Source organism: Primulina huaijiensis, chromosome 11 (assembly GCF_012295235.1).
Source record: "Primulina huaijiensis isolate GDHJ02 chromosome 11, ASM1229523v2, whole genome shotgun sequence".
Taxonomy (NCBI): domain Eukaryota; kingdom Viridiplantae; phylum Streptophyta; class Magnoliopsida; order Lamiales; family Gesneriaceae; genus Primulina; species Primulina huaijiensis.
In genome coordinates, this window is record NC_133316.1 from 18,618,610 (window position 1) to 18,643,785 (window position 25,176).

General features: G+C 30.6%; 1 protein-coding gene and 2 pseudogenes across 1 annotated transcript; 2 read left to right on the forward strand and 1 right to left on the reverse strand.

Annotated features, from left to right (window-relative positions):
• The first annotated feature begins 4,926 nt into the window (after positions 1 to 4,926).
• On the forward strand, positions 4,927 to 7,774 carry LOC140987496 (uncharacterized; annotated as a pseudogene).
• A 24-nt stretch (positions 7,775 to 7,798) lies between these two features.
• LOC140988450 (MLO-like protein 13) lies at positions 7,799 to 12,470 on the reverse strand (annotated as a pseudogene).
• Positions 12,471 to 16,470: 4,000 nt separating this feature from the next.
• LOC140988591 (uncharacterized) lies at positions 16,471 to 17,065 on the forward strand. Its single transcript, XM_073457606.1, has one exon. The coding sequence runs from the start codon at positions 16,601 to 16,603 to the stop codon at positions 16,967 to 16,969; it is 369 nt and encodes a 122-aa protein (XP_073313707.1). The 5' UTR covers positions 16,471 to 16,600; the 3' UTR covers positions 16,970 to 17,065.
• Positions 17,066 to 25,176: the final 8,111 nt, after the last annotated feature.

The window sequence follows — 25,176 nt, forward strand, 5'->3', positions numbered from 1 at the left end:
CTAAGTCCCAGGCACTGACTCTGTTTGCCATTGGCAATTGCACTTTGAATCTTGGGCGTCTCATCTTTTATACTGTCATACAGTATCCAAATGGAGGATTGAAGTCATCTAAGCTCCCGTTTCCCAGTTTGATCTATGGGATACTGGTATCCCAGGGATTTGTTCGAGATGTGAGTGAGGGACTGTCTGAATCCAGTGAAACAATCAAAATCGCCCCTGCCTTCTTCAAAGGAAACCTCAAGATTGACCTTCCCTGGATAGACCCTACCACAGCACCTCCTGCTTCTGGACTTTCTCAATGCTCCACCTCTCATACACCAACTGCTGGTTTTGTGAAGATTACTGTAGCTGGAGTTCAAGCTCATCTCGACCATGCTCTCAAAAAAATATCCCAGCTTAAGGCAGACTTGGCGTATTATGAGGATTTGGCTGCTGACCTCAGGCTTCTCTTGGACGTAGGTGTCTTTCCCGGACAAAAAGGGGAGAGATGTTGCTCAAATTGGTGCTGGTCCGTCAGGGACCAAGGATGATGAAGAGGAAGAGGAGGAGGACAGTAGTGATGAAGATGATGATGCGTAGATTCTTTGTTTAGAGTTTTCTTTATGTTTCTGTTTGTGTTCTTATTTTGCTAATATCTCGGTCTAGGCTGCTATCTCTCCCCAGATGTAGTCGTCTTATGCTATCTCTCCCCAGATGTAGTCGTCTTATAAACTGTTAATGAAACTATTGCAGGTGTTATCTTGAATGTTGCCAACATTACTAACAACACTCTTACTAACAGTATTTTATTCAGGGGGAGAAAAGTTCACTAACTCAGGGGGAGTGTATTTGAGCTAAATCAAGGATAAAAGGGTTTGATCTCATTTTTATCCAAGAAAGGAAAAAAGAGAGAGATTGAAGAGAAATAATATTCTCGACTTTAATTGTTATAATTCCCTAGATTTTTAATTATTTCTCTAAAAATATTTTTCCTTATTGATTTGATTGAGTTGATTATTTTATGTGATTTTGCCTTTCTTATATTAGGAGATAATCATTCAAAAGTAGTCTAGATATGTTTTTATTGGAATGATTTAAAGAGATATGATATCAATGGTTAAATAGAGTTTATTCTAATAAAACTCTTACTTTCCTTATGATATAGGTTTCTTTGTGGAGATAAAAGTCTACATCTATAAATAAGAGATCAAGGATCGTGCTGTTTGTTTAAGAGATCAAGGATCGTGCTGTTTGTTGAAGAGTGGTGATCACGTGTTGCCTTGAGTGTTGGGAACATTTGCAGACAACATCCGTGAAGAAGTTGCCTGAAGATCGTTTTCGTGGATTCTTTTTTTGGCTTCACGTTTTGCTTTCTTGTTTTAGTTTTTATTCTGGTTATTTGTTTTTAGAAAGCTTTATTTTCTCAAAGTGTTGAGAGAATTGATTTTCGTGAAAATCACTAGTGATAGGTTTTTGTGTAAACGATTTGGTTTCTAGTGATTAATTTTTGCCATAAGGCACCGCACAAGTATTTATACTTGTGCATATTTAATCTTGTCCATTTATTCATTTAAAGTCGATTTGTGTTATAAAAGTTAATATTCCGCTGCATGTTGTCCGAGATGTTGTAACATCTGGCACAACACCTAATTCTGATAAAACACAAATTTGCTATTTTAATTGATGTTTACGTATTTATTCATAACTGTCAAACAACATAATTCCTAACAATCTCAACTGAATTCACACGAGATGATCTTGTCACAACAATTCATGACATGGTTAATGATTATAAGATACTTTCTCAATTGTTTGAGAAATTTAAAGTTAAGCATTCAATCTTGCCTAACAGGTAAACAGATTGTAGCCAGAAACAGTCAGGTGAAGTGTCGAGTCTAAGGGCAGAAGTTGTGAAACTACTAACTGAGAATGAACGAGTACAAGTTGAGCATCAACAGCTGATTTCTAAGAACAAGAAATTACACGAGCTAATAAAACTTTGAAACAAGTCTTCAGTTAGCTTTGAGAAAATGCAAGAGCTGCATAATCCATCAAGAGACAAGACATGTCTCGGTTTCAGTATCAATTATAGAAACTTCGCTGACGGTAATGATCAAGTGTGCCTATACAAAGGCAAAACTAAATTCATTAGTTTTTTTTTTTTATCTTGCACATTGACGAACATCGGAACCCTATCTCTTAAGTTGGAAAATCCTATTGAACAGATGAACAAGGACCGAAAATTTGAGATGGGGTATAGACCAAAGAGTTCTCATGCGAAGCCCAACTGGTCTGGCCACAAATTCAGTTTGGTAAGACACGACTCTATTAAGGGTAAAATACCATAGAAGTAAGCTTGTTTAGAAGAGATATAGGGTGACCAATGAAGTGAGGAAAGTGAAACAACAGTTTGTTTCTGTCACACAGGACCACACAAACATGTTTGTGCACAATAATTCGTGAAAAACTAAAATGGTTGGTCGATCATAATGATCCAATTGTGGGTTACAAAATGACTAATTCAGTTTGGACCCAAATAAGATTGGGTACTAGTTAATCACATTTGTGTCTGCATGTTAATAATAAAGAAGTACTGAAGCATTCAATATGATATTTGGACAGTGGATTTTCGATGCGCATGACACAAGCCCAACTGCTGATAGAATTGATCTGATGTGAATGACCCAAGATTACTTCTGTTGACAATGCAAATAGTAAGATCGTGAGTAATGGTAAGATTACGCAGCAAAATATAGTTATTAGATGTTTTACTTGTTGAAAATATGCGCTATAATTTAATCAATATCAATCAGCATATGATAATAGTTACCGAGTTGAATTTCATAAGATTGACTACTTAATTAAGGATGTTCATAATCGAACCTTACTGACTCCGACTTGTTTTGTAGCTATTAATCATGATAAAAATTGTTATGACATAATAAACTTAATTATCTAAACATTAAATCAATTAATAATTTGTGTGAGAAAGATTTGGTTTTTGGTCTACCAAAAATCGATTTTGTGAAAAATAAGGTAGGTTCAGTTGTCAGTTTGGTAAGAAAATTAGATCTAATTTTAAAAATAAAGAGAGTAAACTGACATCTCGATACTTAGAAATATTGCACATGAATATCTTTGGACTCATATTAGTACTAAACTTAGATGGAATGAAATACATCCTTATTATCATCGATGATTTTTCAAAATTTACTTGGGTAATATTCCTGAGTGGTAAGGATCATACTATTGCCCAACCGATATATCAAGTTTCTAAAACGTATTCAAAATGAGAAATCTTATGGGATAGATAGAATTCGAAGTGATCGTGGCACTGAATTTACAAATAAAATTCTTGAGTCTTATCTAGATGATCATAACACGCGAGCCCATCTATGCTGAGCGATCCATTAGGGGCCTTCATGAGAGCTTGATTCGGGAGGTCGGATTACGGGGGTGGGTGCATGACCAAACAGTCGTGTGTAATCAGGTCTGCGGGCAAGTTCCCTTTGTTAGCTCCAAATGGATCATTGAAATGTCAATCGATTAGATGATCTTCTTATACTCTAACCTAGTTATTTGGCCTATAATTTCCTATGCTGTTGAGAGTGGGTGTACAAGTAAAATTATTAAAATAACGACATTAACTTAAATAAACAAGATAAAATAATCAAATATGAATTAGAGTAAAGCAGTCTGACAAGTCGATCATATGTTTTTAGATATTTTATCTTTGCATTCAGTTATTTTCTGTGTAAAGTAAAATAATTTAGTTTCCCAAAAAATAATGCATTAATATTATACCTCTGTATTTATTCAGAATACATATTTTTAAAGAATTTATTAAGCGATTTAGCCAACCCTGAAACCTATTCTGCCAAGAAAAATTTGATTCGAGACCTGTCATTTTTTTGCTCCTCCTCATTTTTAGACATGCCCTGCTCCAAAACTCCCGCAAACCCATTAAACATTAGACACTGTTTTAATTGTAGTAAATACACAACAAAAAAGTCTAAAAGTTAATCTATTCATTAAAATTATATACAAATCATAACATTTAATTTTAATACTAAATAATAAGTTAGCAACAATGGACTACAATATTTTGGATGAGAGTTAAAGATTATCATATTCATTATTCAATATGATATAAAATGTAGGTAAATTATTATTATTATTATTATTATTATTATTATATATATATATATATATATAGAGTATTTTATTAAAAATGAGACATATAGAGTAACTAACTTTGGTGTCATGGTCTGTTTTAATAATTATATATATTAATAAAATGTTAAAATTTTGATGCAAGTTATATGTTGTTTAGCGGATAGAGTCATTATTTCTTTGGGTTTAGGTTATATGTTTAATTATTACTGAGGTCATTTTATTATTCTTTTATTTTTCAATTTATTTTTTAATTTATATATAAAAATTACAGTGTAGTCTCTCACTATTTCTTATAATTATATTTTGATCCTCATTTAAATATAAATCAAATGAATTATAAAAAATATTATATGCGTCGGTGCACTAGTATATATAGTTTATCAGGTCTTAAAAAGCCTCGAGTACAGGAGAAAAAAATAATAATAATATAAAAGAAAGCCATTTGAATTTACAAAATTCTCCTATTTTTTTTTCATATGTATGCATAACAAATTTTAAGAGAGACCGTTTGCCTGGCAAGAGCGTTTTGTATGAGTTTTTGTGTAGAAATATTTGAAATTCACCTCGAAAATTCATTTTTCTCCTCTAATTATGAAATTCACAAAGCAGGATTCCTCAATCTAATGGTTCGATACTAATCATCCTTTAAAGTAAGGAGAAGAAGAATGAAGTCGTAGAAAAGGAAAATATAACCGACCCAACAAGAAAGCTCCTGGTGGGTTAACAAGAAGCAAAGAAGTAGGTGGTAATCAGGCGAGTTCCCATTTTCTTTGAGTTATTTAACATGCAAACTCTCTTCTTTTCGGGTTTTGGTTTTCATGTTGGCTAACTGTATTTTATTACTTTTGTTTTATGAAGTTTAGAGTTTGAAACTGTTTGTTATTTTTATTTTTGGTATTTTACCCATGTTGTGTAGAAGTATGAAGCTTTCTATTTCTTGTGATCCTCGTTCACCTTCTCTTTTTTATTTGTTACATTATTTTTTATATTTTATTCCAATCTGTTCTTTCAGTTCCTGTATAATATTTTTGGGCATCGAAGAAAGGAAGTTGGAATCTTATGAAATTGAGAGATATCCTTGATCTGCAAAAGGTAAATGTGTTTTATTTTTTTATCTTTTTTCGTTTGCTCAGAGGTTTGGGGAATACTTTTAAGAATAGACTTGGTTGGCTGATGATTCTTGATTATTGGTGTATTTATTCTTCTTGTGATTTTCGACTCAGCCTTGCTACAGATTTCAAATTTTAGAACAATGGTTTTATTGAGCTTTCATCCTTGGCACAGAAGTAGCAATTTTCAATCTAAATGAAGTCTTTTGTATGCACTAGGGGGTTTTTCACACTCCAGAACCCAATATAATTTGACCTACTACACCACCAGCTTTCAAGTGCTGCTAGAACTTGTTCATAACTACTTCATATCTGTCACCACTTTCTTCATGCATGCACCTCCCACAATTTGGGGTGTGGCAAAAGCCATGACTAAACTACCGGTTGATCTAGTCAGTCGACCAAAAGTTGAGATTTCATTTGTGCAGAGAGGCAGATCCAATTTGCTTGAACTTATTTAGAAGTTTAGGTTCCTCGGCCGGTTACCCATTGGTTAAGTTCTTGGTTCTGCCAATCTTTATCAGAGTAACTAATGTCGCTAATCTTAGTAAGAATTAGGAAAACTGTGAAAGATGCGGAAGTGAAATACATAGCAGATTCAAATAGGAAGAAAGGAGAGTGACTCTAGTGGAGCAAAATTATGAGGTTCAAGGAATTGAAAGACATTGTTTTTTTCCCTTTTCTTGGTCAGATTTTCTATAAACCATTGTTTTCTATTCCTGCAAGTTGCTTAATTTAAGTTCGAATTATAAATAACATTCATCTAAGGGCATTGTACATATGTGGTAGATATGTTTTTTCAATCTCTAGGACAATTCTATGTGGTTGATTCAACTTAAGAATTTGTGTGGCATCTTACTATATTTGTAATTTAGGAGATATTGCAGATTTTATGTCCTTAATGTGCTAATGTTATAACTTCTCTACCTCATAACAGTTTTAACACTTTTTTGTAGTTTGTCCTATTTGTAGGCATCTGGAGTCACGATGAATATTCCACATTCAACCCAAGAGTTGGAGAAAAAACATTCCAACAGCGGCAGCAGCCAAGTAAGGGACAACGATGGATATACAAGATTGGTTATCAACGAAATAAGGATACCTGAAGCAAAAACTTTTGAATCTCAAACACAATCGAGAAAAAAATCTCTTATATGGTTGATCAAGGCAGTAGCATGGTGTTCAATCTTGATAATTATTTTCCTTGTATTCTTAAAAATGGGGAATGCCCTTTCTTATACAGAAGGTAGTTCAAGTTTTACTTTCTGACTTATTTATCTCTTCTACTTCATAACTTTTCCAGTTTTTTTACTTTGTTTCGCTCTTTATTGAAAAAGAACTTTTTGTGAAAGTTTTCCAAAGCATTTGATCTGTATTTCAATTTTTTAAATAGGTTCTTTTTCCAATCTTGCGATGGGAATCCACTGCATTTGGTCGTCCAGTTCTTGCACTTGTACTCGTAGCTTCTTTGGCTTTATTCCCTGTGTTTCTAATTCCCTCTGGTCCATCCATGTGGCTAGCTGGGATGATTTTTGGATATGGCTTCGGATTTGTTATAATCATGGTTGGAACAACCATAGGAATGATGCTACCTTATTTAATCGGATTACTATTTCGAGACAGAATTCATGTAAGAAATAGTCAAATTCCACATTTGTTTCTCGGTATACTCTTTCCTGACTAAACAGGCTTTGGTTTTTTTATCCTGACCTTTTATTATCTGACATTCTTCTCAAATTCTCCGTTCTTTTGATGCACACTCAGCAATGGTTGAATAGATGGCCTAAAAAAGCTGCCATGATTAGGCTGGTTGGAGAAGGAAGTTGGTTTCAACAATTTAAAATGGTTGCTCTTTTTAGGATTTCGCCATTTCCATACACGATATTTTATTACGTGGTTGTGGTAACTAGAATGAGAGTCTGGCCTTATTTATGCGGATCAGTTGCTGGAATGATTCCTGAAGCCTTCCTTTACATCTACAGCTCATCTCACCTTCACATTCGTTCTTTTTCCTGGAAATGGTGTACAACTCTTTCTTTTCTTCGTATTTTAATTTTTGACACGGGTCATTGTATCTGCATTTGGGGGTCTGTTTTCTCAGTGGCCGGCTTATAAGGACGCTAGCAGATGTCCAGTATGGCAACCATCACCTTACTTCAGTGGAGGTGATTTATAATGTTATTTCTTTCATGATTGCAATAATCGCGACCATTGGTTTCACCGTCTATGCTAAAAGAACATTGAAAGATCTTGAAACGACAGAGGCAAACAGCGAATGCCCTGCCATTGGCAATAGCAGTTTGGAGCTTAATAAAATAGCACTTGGAAAACAGAATCTTAGTTTTGTAGCGTCTGTACCGTAACTTTGGCTTAGTGTAGATCTCTTTTTGTAAATGATTTCAGACTTTCAGTATCAAAGGGTCTTGTTATTATCCCTTTGTATTGTGTCTAAATATTTATAGAACAATGAACTAACATTCAAGGATTAAACCGAATAGAACTTTGTAACTAATCCCAAATCTGTGACATTTTTCCATTAGAATTCCCATTTTCTAGCTTTGTGTTCAGTACATTTTTTCTGCACGATTGATAGTACAGATAACAAGGAGAAATTAATGTGAAACAACATATTACTAATCTTTTTTCCAAGTAAATGGGATCCCAGAACTGTTTGGACGTGAAAGTTCAATTACAGATTCTGCTGCCGCTGCTGTTTCTTGAGCAACACCGCAAATGGGACCATTTGTTTGATTCAGCAATCTTTTTTTTATTTGATGATGCTGCCCAGTCCAGTATGAGTCCATGTGTAAACTCGTCGAAAACCGTCTGCCTAAACATGCCAACCATCTGCTTTTCAAGCTCCAATATCTCAAAATTGTTGCTAGACCAGCCAGAAGTATGCTTTTATTGATTAACAAAGGTCCTAGTGTTTTGTCAGCAAAGAAAAATCCTCTTTTTAAAAAGATATATATCACAAAGTCCTTGACTATAGAATATATTAAAATTTCCATTTTTACACAAAGTATGAATGGCCATGACAAAGCTTTTAGTTTACCTGTGTGACCCAGGCATATAAAGATAAAAGTGCTGTAACTGCAAAGATGTTGAACAATCACCCTGCAAACCAAGGATTACGAGCTAAACTATAGGCCGGAATGAAGATTGAATCGTTTTTTTTATATATGGTGTTTTGATTCTATACCTAACGACAATTCTAGTTATGATGAATCCTAGCTCTTCCATGATGCATGACCTGAATCCATATGTGCTCTGGGAAGAAAAAACAGTAACTTTTACCAGAATTTTGCGCAAAAATAATAGCATGTTTAAATAATTTTCTTGAAATATGGAGGGATAGTTTCAACTCACCCAAATCCAAAACAAAATGCGATCTCAAATGAATTTTGGAACAAAATGAAGTGAATCAAATAAAGAACGAGGGCCGGTCGAGGGAACCAGAACAGTTCATCAGAAGGTCTCACTCTTGTCCCTTCAGTCTCATCAGCTCTTTGTGCAGCATCAGTTGCCAACTCTGTGATAATATGCTCCAATTTTACCCCAACGATAAGCAGCAGCTGAAAAAGGTTGAAAAATAAAAACAGAGCCACAAAAACACATGCACGGCACGTTTAGGTAATCGAAGCCCGTTTATGTAAATTTATCTAATAACCAAGAATTGTGTCACTTACAGCTAACGGTAAAAATGATAGCCAAAAATATAGGTGATATCCTGCAATATCCATTCAGTGCAAAATGTTAGATTCATCATCATATCTTTCCCACAAATCGAAAAAAATCTGAATGGTAGCAATGATAAATTTATGAAAACCCATCCAATACTATAACTAGTAGGAAAAGGAATGTTCAAAGTTCTTACCTGCAATGTTTTCAAGCAAAAAGATCACAACAAAGAGCCATAAGTACCAGCTGTTGAAAGATCATTTCCAGTATCAGCAAAAGTTTCAAGCTTATGTAATAAGGCTTCTTGTAAAAATAATGATATTTTTTTACAACCTTGTTCCTACGGTTTTCTTGAAATGTTGTTCCAATGTCCTCGTCATGTACTTGTGAAAATCGTAATTTGGGTGGTTGGGACAATGTCCCTGCACCAAGAAATTAACAGAAACAGATGTTTAACGAATCTACATTTTCCAAAATGCGAGAAAATGTCGATATGGTTAAGGAATTTTACACGAATAAATCCTTGTCGTAGAGCTACGTAGTCTGATTTAGTGACCGAGCCGTAAAATTGTTTGAAGAATGCTACCTGCACTAGGAAACAGATATGTGTGCATTGTGTGCAGTATTTTATTTTAGAGGTAATTTACTTGGGTGAAACAAGTTGAATCATGGGTTGACATTTTTTAGTACTTTCTATATTCCAACATCAAAACTAGTCCCATAACTTTTTTGGATTTATAGGTTAATGTATTATTAATTTTTTTTGGTTTTAGGACTTTAATTTGGTTAGTTTTGGGAACATAAAATTATACGTGAAACCAAAATAACGATGATGAAAACAAAATAGTTGTTAACGAAACCTATTGCACCTAATTTCGCTCACATGAAATCGAGGTATTAGGCGCGAAAAAGTAGAAATAAATTCAATATATTTCAACTTTATTCATAGAATGAGAAATTAAAAAAAATGAAAATTATTTTCTATTTTTGAATTAAATTTATGAGATAATCCATACAATTTTTTAACCAAGATAATTTTTATAATAAATATGAATTATAGTAAATATGGATTATAGTAATAATTTATTAGCATTTATTATAGATTAAATTTTTTATATATAATATTTTTTAACTGAGTATTACGAATAATTTTATTTATATATGTATTTTACTACACATATTTATTTGAGTGATATTATTTTTAAAAAAAATTTCATTAAATTATTAATCATCAATATTAATTTACAAATGATCCATTCTAATATAAATTTAATTATCTATAATATGTGTTCTAAAAACAAACAGAGAAAGTTAAACAAAACCCGCAGTTGGTTAAAAGTTGGCAAAAGCATCATCGATATTTAACTTAATAACAAATTTAATGGTTTTATTTTAACATTATCATGCTAATTTATTTAATTAAGCAAATTTTATTTGACAATCACTATGTATATTCCATTTAAGTACATTGTGATTTTGGTTTTGATAAAATTCACTATTCTGTTAATTTTATTTTTATTATGAATGAAATTTTGGATGAAAAATATATTTGCTAATTTGAGAGAGCTGTCATTATGTTATAATCACACGGATTGAAAAGTGTCATATAAATAAGTGAATATATATGATTTATTGTCATGATATATTTTTATCTATTGTGTTTTGATATATTTAGATTGATAAATACTCATAAACAATATGTTATTCAAACGATTTTAAACATTATCTAAATCTTTTGATTATGTTTTTCATTATTAGTCATCCACGTGCATCACACATGAACATTCCTAGTATATATATCTCTGTGTGTGTGTGTGTGTGCCGCACATACATGCATAGACATACGAGGTACAAACTATTCTTTAGCTTTTGTCTTTCTAGACTACTGAGATATTTGATAAATTCTAAATATGATAGTTTAGGGCAAATAAAGCTTATGAATAATCAAATATAGATGCTGAGATTGATTAGATGAAGCGAAGATTTTAAGACGTCGTAGGAGATCAAGCACATATATCGGTAATTTAATAAAGAGCTCATAGCCAAGACGTATTTAAGTAGGGATGTAAATGAATCAAATCGTCTGTGAGCTATTCGAAGCTCGATTCGATAAAAGCTCGTTTGAGGTCGTTTAATGAGGCTCGTTAAGATAAACAAACCAAGCTCAAGTTTTACAATATTCGGCTCATTAGCCCGTGAACATGTTCGATGGTAAGTTCATGAGTCATCTCTTAGATGAAAAAATAATAGTTTTGATATTTGATTTATTGATTTTGCACATTACTTATGAAATATATAGAAAAATCTATTAAATTTATTTATTATAATAAATTTACAAATTTTAATAAGAATTTTATATTTTTCTCTATATATATAATTTACTTTTTATTGAATTTAATGAAAATTTAAATGTATAATTCATATTTATTAAGCTCGTTTAGGTTCGATAAAAACTTGAATAAGCTCGTGAGCCATGAATATATTCGTTAAATAAAGCTCGAGCTCGGCTCGATTATAAACGAGTCAAGCTCAAACATTCAAGAGTTCGGCTCGGCTTGACTCGATTACATCTCTATATTTAAGTGTTGTTGTGGAGTTTTGAAGAAATTCATGCACAACACCTAACCATTGTATTGATTAGAGTGATGTTTGTCAAAGAGGAGCTTGGCTTCACAAACGTTGCATCCGTAGTTTTTGTTATTAATTTGGTTTGATAAATGTTTTGGATGCACTTTCCTCCCTCACTTTGTTAAGGGAATTAGCTTTTATTTATTCACTAGTATTGGTTTTGTAAACCGACAAATTTTTCTAATGAATCTTTTGTCACGAGGCAAAGCACAAGTGTAACATGCACAACACTTGTGCATGATTAATTTTGTCTTAATTTAATCATCAAAATTTAATGATGTGATAAATTTTATTCTTATGATGTATGTTTGTGTTAAGGTGCTACAACACTCCACACAATACATATATCTGATTCACACAATCTCTATCTATTTATTATTTTTATGTCAAACAAGTCTTTCACATTGTACTAGTGTTCAAAGAAGCCTTGATCATAAATAATAATACTGGTGGTGTGATATCGACATATAGTGGCTAGACGTTCGATCAAAATGTGACATTACCTTTACAAATCCCTTTTGGACAAATATTGAATAAAAGATTCAAAAATTTCTGGTATTTTTTATACAAAATTCTTCATCATTATATGATAAATGTTGCAAGATTCCAAATTCAACGGATGTACGTATGGAACTAAAATTCGACGAATAATGGTTAAATATAGACAAGTAGCTCATTAGGAGTATACCAGACTAAGTAAATTGCACGAATGCAGAAGCAGCTGTGACAATAGGAGTTTCGGGCTTAGGCGATTCTGTTTCTATGACCGATCGAGGTAGAGCGAATGCTACCATTGAATCTACCGAGTTTGGTTAGAGATCACATCATAATAATAATAGTTAAAACTCTGATTCCTCCTATCTAGTTCTTCTCAAAACAAGTGTAGCATACCTGCATTCCATCCTCTTTGCCTAGAACACAGCTTTTTTCGCATAGTCATGCAGGGCGAAGCAACAATCATACACCAGATTATTCGAAGCATTAGGGCTTGCAGCTATATCCGCGTTCGTCAAGTTGATCTCCACATCTTACCCACTAACCCTAACTATATTTCCTATGGTACCATTATATGACAACTAAGTGCATGGCAGGTGAAGGCCTTCTAGTTGAATTAATATAAGGTGGATGAATAATTTTGCATGTTCTATGAATTGCCTTTCCATCTCATTAATTAATTCAGCTCTCATAATGGTGCATGAATACAAAGTTGATGAAAGGTTCAGTGACAATTCCTCTAGTCATTTAGTATACAGTACAATATTCTTCAATCTTCATGAAAGTTGGTGGTGTGACCAATATCCGCACACACCTGTCATTCTTATTAACTAGATCGGGATGAGTTTGTTACAATTCGAGATCTCGTCTTAGATTTGAGAGACCTTGCACACCTTTGTCATTTGGTTCCTCATAAATGTGTAGAGTATCAGAGGAGTTACTCTTTGGATATTAAAACTTGATCAGTCTTCTTTTCACAATACATGGATTATCCCCTTAATTTGCACTTGATTTAAATCAAATCGACCTATAAGTTAGCTCAATGAGAGACTGATTAAGCTAAAGCTATAAAAATGTATGAGAGTACTAGACATAATCAATCCTAATCAAATTTTTTTTATAAAAAAAAAATTAAAATTTCAAATCATTTGAAGTTCCGACTTAATCATGTGATTATAGTGAGACGATAATGAGATTAGGGGAAGATTAGAAAGTAGTCTCTCTCTAAGACTTGTTTAAATTATCAATAAACCAAATCTATAGAATCCAAAAGCTAGCATACACTTGATTAACATATCCTTAAACCTTAATTATCATTTTAATCCATCATTTAGCTCATTATTAAGTTTTGCCTACCTGTTTCTCTATCATCTTCATTCATTCTCTGTCATTACACTTCCATCTGAAGTTTCATTATATCTGTCTTGGTCCTTATATGTAATTTAAATAAGCCAGCTGTCACAAATAATAGCAATTTTTATTAGAGAAAATTGCAATTTTAGTCTTATAATTTAACATGTTTTGAGTTTTAGTCATATAATTTGTCAAAGTTTGGTTTTCATATAGTAACTTGATTTTTTTTGTTTTGGTCTTTTTTTGTCTGAAACCACTAAATTCATCAAATACTATTTATTTGACATCGATAATCTCTTATGTGACTCAAATGACAAGAATAAAGCTTATATTACGCACATTAAAATATACATAAACTAAAATAAATGAAAATTAAAAACTTTTTTCCTCCAATTTTGAATTATTTAGAGCAGTTTTACTCTATTTTTCTTTTATTTTTTTTCATATTGATTTTAATTTAAGTAATACGAATTTAATTATCTTCATATATGTTACATAGAAATTAATTTGTCCCAAAGAAATCATATTCGATGGTTTTAGTAGTTTCGGACATAAAAAAGACAAAAAAAAAGTTATTGTATGAAAATCAAACTGTAATAAATTATAAGATTAAAACTCAAAATATGTCAAATGATAAAACTGAAATTACAATTTTTCTTTTTTAATATTGTATTTTAGTTTTTTTAGGAAAGAATTATTTTTAAAAAAAGAAAACAACTGGAACAAGTAAGCATTTTTTTTTTGTAACTTCATTTTCAAGCATTAAAGCAATGTCAGTTATTTGGTCCATAAGTCAGCTACTCCGATTAAATCGTGACATATACTTTGGATAGACAAATATATCGTATCAACTTATTTTAATAGTTTCGTACAAGTTATTTTTAGCATTACAAATATTAACTGATTTGGTTGGATTATGTTATATAATAATTAGAATTGATTGACTATTTTATTTGAAAAAAATATGATAATTTGACAAAACTTGTTGTCAAAGGTTTAGAAATTTGCCATCTGTTGCAAATTAATTTAGTACACCACAATTTTCATGGTGAAGTCACAAGGGCTAGTTGGCTTTGGTCATGACGTATATATGGATAAAAAAAATTTGAATAAATAATCTCACCGGTATTCGAGTTCAAAGAATAAATTATAGTGATATCAAATAATAGTGATTTTGATTTTTTCGATCAAACACTTTTTTTTGGTCAAGTATCTCGTACAAAGCTTGTCTAACACGATTTATCTGACTAACCTAATTTCCAAGTTACAATGTTAAATCCGAGAGTTAATCTATTAAGCATATGAAAATAACTGTTTTGGTTTTATGTTAAAATAAATAAATGAATATAATAATGACATAACCCGAACAAGAAAATTTGGAAAATGTATTTTATTTAGGGAATAGAGAAGTCAAAAGTTTATTGGTTACGACTTACGTAATTTAAAAAGAAAAGTCCTAACCGTGAATGAAATATGGAACGTACAAACCCGCAAGAATTCAATAAAGCGTTTATTACAAAAACGATTCTTGTAATACAACGTACAATAATTTCTTTCTTATTTTTTAAAATATAAATAAGATATCGACAATCTGTTTTATTTATCTATAATATTATTAAAAAAATTTATTATATTATTATTTTTATTGTAAAGTTATTTGATAAGTTGTTAAATCAATTACGTAACAAATTTATCTTTTAAAGTAATATCTCTTGTGATAAAATCGTGTGTAGTTTGTTGTAAATTCAGTTGAAACAATGACAACGTAAAATCAACTTCTTATAAATTTTTTTATTATATTATTATTATTGAATGAAATTATTATTAATTATAATTATTATTTAATTCAATTGTATTTCACGCGTACATAATGTTTCTTTTAAAAAAAATTTGTGAAACAATCTCACAAGTTAATTTTGTGATATTAATATTTTATTTAAATAATCCATAAAAAATTATTATTTTTAATGCTAAAAATAATATTTATTATTGTAAATATAAATATTGTTGATCCGTCTCATGGATAAAAATTTATGAAATCGTATCTCAATTGACCTATTAATGTTTTATATACTACAACTTTTTAATAAATTTAAATATTAGAATCGACTTTCTTTTACCCAAATCGAGTCTCGTTCAAATATTTCCTATCAACTTGTGAGTTTAAAATATATTTTTTTTATAAACATCATTAAAGTTTAATTAGTCAATGTTGTCGAGCTATTTTTCTAGCATTAGATTAATATTATTGATACTCAGCAAACTAAAACCAACTTGAACGAACTAATTCGAAATTTTATCACTAATTCGAGCCAAATTCGCACATATATTAGTTCTTATTTTTAATTAAAATAAATATATCGATTCACATGCATGCTATCCAAGAAACAAAAGCATGTATAAACCATAGTTACTATTTATTTCCATTAAATCAATAATTAATAAATTCCTACAAATTATTATTATTATTATAAATGAATAAAATTTAAATTATATTTTTGATCTTATTACTTGTACTTTCTTCATTTGATCAGGTATATAAATTAGCGATTTTAGTCCAGTAACTTGCATTTTTTTATTTTTTCATCATAGTGCTGACGTAACATTTAGCAATTGTGACGCCTCAAGACCAGGGTTAGTCGACACCGACGTTTTTACAACCACACAATTGAAAACAACAAGTCTCGTAGTGCATTATAAACCAAAAACCAGTTTATTACTCACAATCAATCACAAGATTGTCTTTATAATAGTAACTCTGAGAACGATAGAAATCTGCGGAAGCGTTTATAACTTAAATTAAAAACTCACAAGAACATATTTTTAATTAAAATTCTTCATGCGTCCACTAACATGTTAGCAATGTTCTATATCATTTCATTATTTTCTGATGTCATGTTTTCGTTCCCATGAAAAAAAAATTAAAATTAAAAACAAAATATTTACAGTCAGATGACAAAAAATATATAATCATCCAATAAACAACTTGAGTTTTGAATTACTAAAAATGAATCCAGGTGTGAGCCACAAGATTATATTACAAGAATTTACATCCCCACTCCCTCTCAATAAAAGCCGCCACCAAACAACTTTTATTCAGACTTTCCCATCCCAAATCTCATTTCCCGACCAACAGAATAAAAAAAAACCGCTGTATGTATAGGCCGTAGCTAGCAGCCATGGCGCTCAATTACTCCAACATGCGCCCGATATTCAGCTTCAGAAACGAGACGGGATACACCGAGCTGGAGAAGAGGCAGCTGTTCTTGCGGAGCTACCAGTTCTCCAGGAAACAGAGTGTTCCGGAGAGGATCAGGAGATCTTACTTCAGAGTGAAGAGGGTCATTTGGGTTCGATTCAGATCGATGAGGAAGCTGAAGAAGATGCTGTGGTTGAAGCTCAAAAATGGTCTGCTCTCGTTCACGGCCAGGAGGAGGAGGTTGTTCCGGCGGCTGAGTAATTATAATCAAAATTGCAGTAAGTATAAGTTCTACCTGGGGGTGAAGGGTTCACGCACGAGTGCTTGGGAATCTACTTGTTTGTGTTAGGATTTGGGATTTTATTTCTTTTAAATTTCTTATTTATGTTTGATTTGGAATTGTACTAATTAATTAGTGGTTAATGGGTGCTTTTGAGTTTTAATTTCTTAAAAAAAAAAATTGTTGTTTGGAATTTTTTTTTTTTTTTAAAATGCTTCTTCGGCCCTGAATTTTGGGACCTATTTTCTTTAAAAAGAAAAAATAAATAAAGTTTAGAGTGAATTACTTGAATTTGTAATTATAATAATAAAAAAAGTGTCATAATTTATTTAAGATGATTACTATATATTCCCGTTAAATCTATATAATTTATTATTTTTTGTAGCAAAATATTATAAAATGAAATTTGTAACTTAATAAGATATAATATCGAAATGACACATTCTTTTTGTTACTACATAAATTAAGTGATTTTTTGTGTTTTCTTATATATTATATATAAGTATATAGAGAATTTAATCATCTTATTTATTTTTGAGAATATTGTCATTATTATTGTTCACTGTTATTTTATATATGTTAAATAAATTCGAATTCACTAATTATTCGCAATGTAAACGAAAAACGAATCGAATGTGACGAAAATTTGAATACTCGAATTCGGTTCAAATTAGTTCTATTCGAGTTCGACGTCGATTTGAAGTTCGAAAACTTACAATTTTGGTTCGAATTAAAGCTCGAGTTCGACTCGAAAGATTCGAAGATGTTCGTAAATTATTCGAAATATTGTTTGAGAATATCTACTTAAAAGGCTATAAATATTTATTCAATATATAGTTACATTATATTAATAAAATATTAAAGTTTGTGAAATATCGAACAAAATAATTTGGGTTCGAATTTGGTTCAAAAAGTTCGAATATGTTCAAGTACAAATCAAATACAAATCAACTATTTTTTGAATCGAATACGAATCAAATATTTTTCGAGTGAAAACTCGCGAATCAGCTCCATTCGTCAACACCCATCCTATACTTTCAAAGGGGACTTTTTTAGCACCACAGTGAAATATTAAATTGCTGCTGTGGTTCGAAATATTAATTTATTATGCCTGATTTGTCTTTATTTTCCTAATGAACTGTAATGATTAAATTTAATTCATATAATATGGTTAATACAATGAATTTAAATTAAAAGTATTCGTTCCACAAAAAAACAAATCAAATACATCATTTAACAATTAATTACATGCAACAGATCGCCATAAACAATTAAAGAATATTAGAAAATAGGTTAAAGTCTACCGGGGAAAAAATTGAAACTAATTTAATCAGCATAGAAAATATTTTGCAATAATACGCACTCGTAATCGTGGGATGAGATCATGAAGTAAGGACGAGATAATAAATTGAAAGATAAACATATCATAATTATTTTCTAATTTAATTAGTTTAAAAAATTGATTCAACGTGGGATAATACAATTATGTTAATTCTCATTATTTGAATTAATATCCTAAACCATAGTTCATATAAACTTCTCAAAATGTTAGATACTTAATGATAATTGCTTGTGTTTATATTCCGAAGCCAATGCGTGTGTGTGTGTGTGTGTATGTGTGTGTATATATATTCCGAAGCCAATGCGTGTGTGTAATTTTGATATGTTGTTCATTAATCATGTCTATCTCTGAGTTCATCACAGAGATGACAATTAGATGTGATGAAAGAGAAAGTACAATTTTAGGTTGGCTGGCTTCTTACATTGTTTTAATTTTCTTGTCCAATGTGGCATATTAATTTATAGAGGATAGATATATGAATTATTCCAAGTTTACACATTAAGCAACATTAATATGTTGACTTTGATGGATGCAAGCACATAGTCCAAAGAATTACTTTTATTATTTTTTACATTTAACTTTTTAAAATTAATTGAATTGTCTTGATATTAATCGGTTGGCAAATAAATCCATTCATTTGTATATATATTTATATAATATATTAGTAAACATATCAAATTTCGAGATAATGAGATGCTACATTTATGGTATTATCTTGAACATGCGTCAAATGATCTATGTAGATCCTTACATGCGAGGTCAAGTTCAACTGAAAAAAAATCATAGATCTCATATGTAAAAATAAATGTAAATCATTTGATAAATACTTGAGACTATGTCCTAGAAATAGATTGAAAACCAAATTTCCCGAGTTTTTATGGAACAAATTAATTCTGGCTTGAATTATGCTTGAAATTGGTCCAATTTTAATTTTCATGTCAAAAATATAAAATAATTTGATTTTGTATGGAAATTAATCAACTCATCAATGTTTTTCACCAATAAGATTACTATAAATCAAGATTATAAAAAATGTGAAGCATTGCAATGAAGTATTGTGTTCTTATTTTCATACTGAAGCTTAGATCATCTTACGACTTAAGGCAACAGCTATCTTGTTTTCTTTGCTCGGATATTAGCTTGTCGTTAAATCGCAATATTTTCAAAAGTACAATGCTTCTCCTCTGCCTCATGTCGGATTCCTTATGTGTGAACAAATACTTGATCATTGATGATAGGTGAATATAACATTTGGCACAATAGAGATATTTTCTCAAAATTTTTAGTGCGAACACTACGATAGCTAGTTCGAGATTATGAGTCCGATAATTTTAAGTCAAACAAAAATGCTCAGAAATTTATGAAATTCTTACTGTAGATTATGCATAAATTTGTAAATTGTAAGATGTTCATACAATAGGTAAAAATATATAAATAAATAAATAAATAAATACGCAATGTAGGATACAAGAAAGTATATTGTCTTTGATTTGACTTTAAAGCCAAACTATAAATACTCTAGATAATCATCGACAATATAATTAATTAAGCTATTTCTGATCAGATTTAAAAATGTTGAATCTTTTAAAAAAATTATCAGTTTTTAATTATATAAAATTTTACTCAAAGTTTCAACTTCTCGTATGTTTGATGCAAATATTTTTTTTGTAATTTTTGTTAAATTTATTGAATAATCCCTAATTGGAGAGTAATTTTTAGTTTTAATCCTTCTAAAATAATTATTTTTTATTTCCAATATAAATAATATCTACACATTAAAATTACATCACCTTTATTTTTGGGAAAGTTAAACAATTAGGGCGGCCGCATTTTAGTTGACCATTTAATTCAAAATTAATTTAGTCAAATATTGCGAAAAGATTGCACCACAACACAGCTGAGCAATGCTTAAACGGCCAGACTTACTTAATTACTTTTTGTTTGATAGAGTAATTAGAGTAATTAAAACGTGACGTTTAATTTTATTATTATTTTTAATTATAATTTTTAGTAAAATGATATTGTCCAGTCTTATAATTAGTATCAGAATCAAAGTCACATATATGATTTTCATCGATGACAAGGAGTGTAATTATTGGAAAGATGATTATTAGGTACAATAATTTCTCCTACTCGGTAGAGCATCAAAATATGGCACTTGTGCTGCTCTACGATATAAAATATTTGAGTTGCACTATTATCACCAATTATAGTTTTTGATGAAACCGCAAGCGCGCGGTCATACATAATTACATATTTTTTTTGTTATGGAATAGTTAATTACATATTGAACTAAAGTAATTAATATTTTTATTTAATTTGATGTAGACANTAACCAACATTTCTTCCCACTTGGTGTACATTCAAAGCTTGTAGACCTCTCTCATCTGTCCACGTTATATCCCCATGAAATGCCAAGTTTTTATACCCATTTTTTTACCACAAAAATATATATGACTCGATGATATAAGTCAATTTTATAATTATATATTTTTTATTTGGTTCATTTAAAAAAAATTTATTTTTTATATCAAAAATATTATTTTTTATCGTAAATATGAATATAATTGCTTTGTCTGATTAGATATAAGAGTATACTTTTTTAATATGACCAATCATTTGTAATGAACATAAATGCCATCCATCCAACTACTCACGATTTTTTAAATATGTCCACCCAAGCTTCAGAAATACTTTACTGAGTTTTTTTTAATGACAAAATTTTATTAAAAAATATAAGTTTATACATTCAGCTCAAGTTATGGAATCACTAAATAATCCTCCCCAAAAAAATCAAATTCAGAACTTGTAAATTTGAAAGATTGTCACACTAAGTAGACTAGGTTTTCATTAACCTCCTAGCCCCCTCCAGTACTCATTGCTAATCTACTGCACGTTACTCGAATCCCTTTTCGTTTAAACCAACAATGCTTCAAAGAGAATTGTTGTATTCGAGTGAGAACTGAACTGAACCAGCTGCTGATCAACTGAACTGAACTGAACTGAACTGAACCGAACCATCAGCTGACCAATTGAACTGAACCAGAAGCTGACCAACTGAAATGAACTGAACTGAACTGAACCAGCTGCTGACCAACTGAACCAGACAAGCTGAACTGAACCGAACAAGCTGAACTGAACGAGACCAGCTGAACTGAACCAACTGAAACTGAACCAGACCAGTTGAACTGAACCAGTTGACCAGAGTTGACCACTTGGAAAAATGTCCAGCAAGACGAATTTGATCTTTGTAATTTCAGAAACATTACAAAAACTTTCCAAACGGTCATATTCTTGTGTCTAACGTATATATCATTGTTGGGACTTATAAATACAACATCTTGAAGATCAAACAAAAGCTTTTGAAGAGGATTCAAAGCATGAGCAGTTAGCATGAAAAATCAGCTAGTTGAGAGCACAAGCCTTTGTGTGAGGATACATTTGATATGTACACTGTAACGGAAAAATTTCTCAGACACAATCACTCCACATATACAAGAGAGTTGAACTTCAAAGATTAGTTGAGTGAGGCTTGCACAAAGACAATAAACTTGTGTATGTAGTATTTGCATATGAGACATTAAACAATATGTTGATTGTGAGGTGCTGCCTACAATCTTGAGTGCTAAGAGTTCAGTTAGGCTGTAGTGTAAGTCCTAAGTTGAGTGGGTTTGTACAAAGAGTTGTATAAATCAAAGTCTTTTAATGAATCCTTCTCAAGGGGAAGAAGGGGTGACGTAGGAGCATTTGAAGTCTCCGAACATCCATAAACAAATTCGTGTCTATTGTTGAAGCATTTTATGTGTTTTTAAAATACCAAAATATTGCATACAAAGTGTTTGATAAAATGCTTCAACTAAAATATTTTTACTCATTCAACTTGCATATTTTTTAAATGTTTTACAAAATATTGAATCGGTTTTTACGAAGGATTATTTCGAGTGTCTTCCACTTGATTTAAAAATCAAACTCGATTTAATTCATCGGTGTTCAATATTTCAAAAACCGAGCTATTGTAGCTCAACGATTTTCGCCTAAATCGATCTTTTCAATTAGTATCAGAGCAGGTTGTTCTTGAAAGAACATTGAAATTGATTTTGATGTTTAAAATTCGAAAATTTCAGATTTTTTAAACATATATATGCAAAACTGCATTTTCGTGCAGCTTGCAGCGATCGTGAGAAAAATGACATATCTCCTTACTCGAGTGTCCAAATGACGAACCGCTTTTTGCGTTGGAAATGACCCAATCATTTCCAGAGTGAAAACAATATTTTTCATGATTGTGGTTGAATAAGAGACAAGTTTCATAAAATTGAAAAATTTCCTTAATGTCTGCGTCCAGTCGAGGATCCCAACGATATTTTTTCATCAATTCAAATGTTAAAATTACACAATTGAAAGTATACCAGTATGTTATCTTACCTTGAATTCCTTCCAACAGAATTGTGTCTTTTCATCCACAAACTTCCAAGCATGCCCCTGCAAGCACGGCAACTCTGCAAATAGGTCGGTGATGTAGGCAGAGACCTTATGGCGAAACCTGTTAATAAATTTTAAAATAATTAATCAAAACTCATAAATTGCTAAATTAACTTATAGTACATAGAATAAATAAACAAACAATTTGTTAACACCATCAGCCAAATTCAGTTTGTTTGGGTCAATAAAAAATATACGATCCATTTAAAATTTAATTAAATAAAAAAGATTTTGACTTTTTTTAAATCGAAAAAAAGGAGTTGAATATGTTAGTTACATAAGATCATTAATTAGTTCATTAATTAGTTGGTTAAATTTCACATGGGGTCGAGCTCTTTGTTCGGGTTGAGCTCGACCCACTCTTCAAACGCTCGACCCATTGGGTCGAGGTGCTGGGTCGTGAAGACCTCGACCCACTCTTTTGATTTTTTTTTATTTTATTTTTTTTAGGAGATAAGAACCCACTCTTCTAATTTTTTTATTTTATTTTTAAAATAAAAAAATGAAGAGTAGACCACTCTTCTAATTCTATTTTTTTTTATTTTTAAAAAATAATTTTTTTTTGAAAAAAAATGAAAAAATAAAAAAAAATGAAGAGTGGATCTCGACCCACTCTTCTACTTTTAATTTTTTTTAAATACTTTTTTTTAAATAAAAAAAATAAGAGTGCTCGACCCACTCTTTTAAATTTTTTTATGTTTTTAAATAAAAAAATAAAAAGAGTGGGTCGAGTGATAATGTTAGAGGTTTGGTTTAGGGTTTTGTTTAGGGTTTCGGGTTTGGGTCGAGTTTGGGTCGAGATGGGTAGGAAATTTTTGATATTTTTGAGTTTTGATCATTTTATAATATATAATTCACTTTATATATGAATAGAATGTAAATATATATATATATAATTTATTTGTGTAAACATTAGTTATATGTTATAATTTAAGTATGTTAGTTAAAAAATTCATAAAAGTAGAAGAATATATCTCTTATTCTAACAATGTGGGTTGAATTTATACTCGACTAAAAATCTTAACAAATTTTATAATTCCACTAAAATTCATAACAAATTTTATAATAATAGAACTAAAAAAATTCATAACAAATTTCATTACATATTCACTTTAATGAATGTATATCGAAGCATATGAAATTAATGTTTATTGTATATAAACATTAACAAATTTTATAATTCTACTAAAATTCTTAACAAATTTTATAATAATAGAACTAAAAAAATTCATAACAAATTTCATTACATATTCACTTTAATGAATGTATATCGAAGCATATGAAATTAATGTTTATTGTATATAAACATTAACAAATTTTATAATTCTACTAAAATTTTTAACAAATTTTATAATAATAGAACTAAAAAAATTCATAACAAATTTCATTACATATTCACTTTAATGTAATGAATGTATATCAAAGCATATGAAATTAATGTTTATTGTATATAAACATTAACAAATTTTATAATTATACTAAAATTTTTAACAAATTTTATAATAATATGCTTCTCGACCCATCTATTACAATATATTAAAATCTATATAGATTTTACAATATATNTTGTGTCACGACCCATAGATCGTGAAAGAGTCGTGAAATCTTCACGTCACGACCCCGGGTGGGTCGTGAAGTCACGACCTTGGGTCTTGTGCTTCACGACCCAACTTTGGGTCGTGAAGCACAAGACCAAGTGCTTCACAATGAAGCACTTGTGCTTCACGACCCAACTTTGGGTCGTAAAGCACAAGACCCACGACTCATGGGTCGTGAAGCCAAGAGTCGTGTCACGACCAGGGTGAAGTTCTTCATCTTGGGTCGTGAACACTGACGAGACTCAATAAATTTGATATCTCAAAATAAATTTTTTTTCAATACATAGTTTTATTTTTGGATTTGTTGCAGAAGAATAATTTATAGATTCGTGGTTAATTGTTAGCCAAAAAATGAGAGGATGGAAGGTTGAGAGGAAAAAGATTTTTTGTGAAGATAAGAAATGAAATGAGATCTAAGATTGAGTCGAGAAAGATGGAAAAATTGAGTCGAATAAGTTTTTTTATTTAATTAAATTATAAATTTTATTATATATAAAATTAAAATACTAATGAAAAAATTAGTTTTTAAACAAATTTTAAACAAAGGATAAAAAAGTAAATTATATTAACTCCTTTTTCTTTAATAAACTCTTCCGTGACTCCCTTTTTCCTCATTTTCCCCAGTTTGTAGTCTCGTGGTTTCACCTCATCACAATAAAGCAGTACATATGTGCGTATTGCATGGTACTCTGTGTCGTCTAATTAACCACCTATACTTAGATGAACCCATAGGTCTTCCAATGGTTTTAAAAATCGAAATCAATTCGTCATTAGTCGGAATCTCACCTTCGTGGTTGCGAGGTTGTTTACCTACACATATTTTTCACACTATTGTCAAAATAATGAGAACAAAA

Excerpts from the sequence above, each read along its gene's own strand:
- LOC140988591 (XM_073457606.1), top strand. The coding sequence starts at position 16,601 with ATGGCGCTCAATTACTCCAACATGCGCCCGATATTCAGCTTCAGAAAC.